At 54.5% G+C, this 2,403-nt stretch overlaps 1 protein-coding gene across 1 annotated transcript in view; it reads left to right on the forward strand.

The window, feature by feature from the left end:
- LOC106896300 (acetylcholinesterase-like) overlaps positions 1-2,403 on the forward strand; it is a gene marked incomplete at its 5' end in the record, with an annotated part of 8,010 nt that overhangs the window by 2,752 nt on the left and 2,855 nt on the right. The window contains one exon of the mRNA XM_014956134.1: positions 1,596-1,807. Within this exon, the coding sequence (XP_014811620.1) occupies positions 1,596-1,807 (212 nt within the window). The remainder of the gene's footprint in view (positions 1-1,595; positions 1,808-2,403) is intronic.

Raw genomic sequence — 2,403 nt, forward strand, 5'->3', positions numbered from 1 at the left:
ATCGTTGGCTGGATGGATGAATATAAGTTTATCGAGATGGTTGAAGGGTTGGGTGGATGGATCGATAGAGAGAAGTCAACGTAGATGGTTGGATGGATGGTTGGATGGAGGGATGGATGGATGGAGATAAGTCAACGTAGATGGTTGGATGAAGGGTTGGGTGGGTGGAGGGAGGGAGGGAAGGATGGATGGAGAGAAGTCAATGTAGATGGTTGGATGGATGGAGATAGGTCAAGTAGATGGTTGGAAGGATGGAGATAAGTCTATGAAGCTGGTTGAAGGGTTGGGTTGATGGATGGATGGAGGGATGGATGGAGGGATGGAGATAAGTCAATGTAGATGGTTGGATGGATGGATGGATGGTTGGATGGAGATAAGTCAACGTAGATGGTTAGAAGGATGGAGAGAAGTCTATGGAGATGGTTGAAGGGTTGGGTTGATGGATAGATGGATGGACATAGGTCAACGTAGATGGTTGGATGGGTGGGTGGATGGATGGATGGATGGAGATAAGTCAACGTAGATGGTTGGAGGGATGGAGGGATGGAGATAGGTCAAGTAGATGGTTGGAAGGATGGAGATAAGTCTATGAAGCTGGTTGAAGGGTTGGGTTGATGGATGGATGGAGGGATGGATGGAGGGATGGAGATAAGTCAACGTAGACGGTTGGATGGATGGAGGGATGGAGATAAGTCAACGTAGATGGTTGGGTGGGTGGATGGAAGGAGGGAAGGAGGGATGGAGATAAGTCAACGTAGATGGATGGTTGTTTGGGTGGGTGGATGGAGATAAGTCTATGGAGATGATTGAAGGGTTGGGTTGATGGATGGATGGAGATAAGTCAACATAGATGATTGGATGAAGAGGTGGGTGGATGAATGGATGGATGGAGATGGTTGGCTGGATGGATGAAGATAAGTTTATGGAGATGGTTGAAGGGTTGGGTGGATGGATGGATAGAGAGAAGTCAACGTAGATGGTTGGAGGGATGGATGGATGGAGATAGGTCAAGTAGATGGGTGAATGGATGGAGATAGGTCTATGGAGATGGTTGAAGGGTTGGGTGGATGGATGGATGGATGGATGGATGGATGGGAGATAAGTCAATGTACTTGGTTGGATGGATGGATGGAGTTAAGTCAATGTATATGGATGGAGGTAGGTCAAGTAGATGGTTGGATGGAAGGAGATAAGTCTATGGAGATGGTTGAAGGGGTGGATGGATGGATGGAGGGATGGATGGATGGAGATAGGTCAAGTAGATGGTTGAAGGGTTGGGTGGATGGATGGATGGATGGATGGAGATAAGTCAATGTAGATGGTTGGATGGATGGAGATAAGTCTGTGGAGATGGTTGAAGGGTTGGGTTGATGGATGGATGGATGGAGATAGGTCAAGTGGATGGATGGATGGATGGATGGATGGATGGATGGGAGAAGAACCGATGGGATGGGATGGGATGGGATGGGATGGGATGGGATGGGAGAAGAACCCATGGGATGGGACGGGAGAAGAACCCATGGGATGGGGTGGGAGAAGAACCCATGGGGTGGGGTGGGGTGATGTCCAGGCCCCACTGACGCCCTCACCCGCAGGGACCCCAACGAGCCGTGGGAGCGGGAGCGGCGGTGGCCACCGTACACGGCCTCGGGGCAACGCTACGCCCGGCTCAACGCCCACCCCCTGGCCGTGGCCCAGGGCCTCCGCGCCCAACCCTGCGCCTTCTGGACACGCTTCCTCCCCAAGCTCCTCAACGTCACCGGTGAGGGGACAACTGGGACCCGGAGCTGGGGGGGGACACGGGGAGGTGGAGAACATGGGGAGGTGGCACCAGGGATGTGGAGAACATGGAGAACATGGGGATGGGAGGTGGCACCAGGGACATGGAGAACGTGGGGAGGTGGCACCAGGGATGTGGAGAACATGGGGATGGGGAGAACATGGGGAGGTGGCACCAGGGACACGGGGACATGGGGATGGGAGGTGGCACCAGGGACGTGGAGAACATGGGGACATGAGGATGGGAGGTGGCACCAGGGACATGGAGAACATTGAGAACATGGGGAGGTGGCACCAGGGACATGGACAAGGTGGGGAGGTGGCACCAGGGACGTGGAGAAGGTGGGGACATGGGGACATGGGGAGGTGGCACCAGGGACATGGAGAAGACTGGGAGATGACATGGGGGAGGTGGCATGAGGGACATGGAGACATGGGGATGGGAGGTGGCACCAGGGACGTGGAGAACATGGGGAGGTGGCACCAGGGATGTGGAGAACATGGGGAGGTGACACGGGGGACGTGGAGAAGGTGGGGACATGGGGATGTGGGCATGGGGCACCAGGGATGTGGAGAACGTGGGGAGATGACACGGAGGAGGTGGCACCAGGGACATGGGGGCAT

Source organism: Calidris pugnax, unplaced genomic scaffold, assembly GCF_001431845.1.
Source record: "Calidris pugnax isolate Ruff unplaced genomic scaffold, ASM143184v1 scaffold322, whole genome shotgun sequence".
NCBI classification, from domain to species: Eukaryota; Metazoa; Chordata; class Aves; order Charadriiformes; family Scolopacidae; genus Calidris; species Calidris pugnax.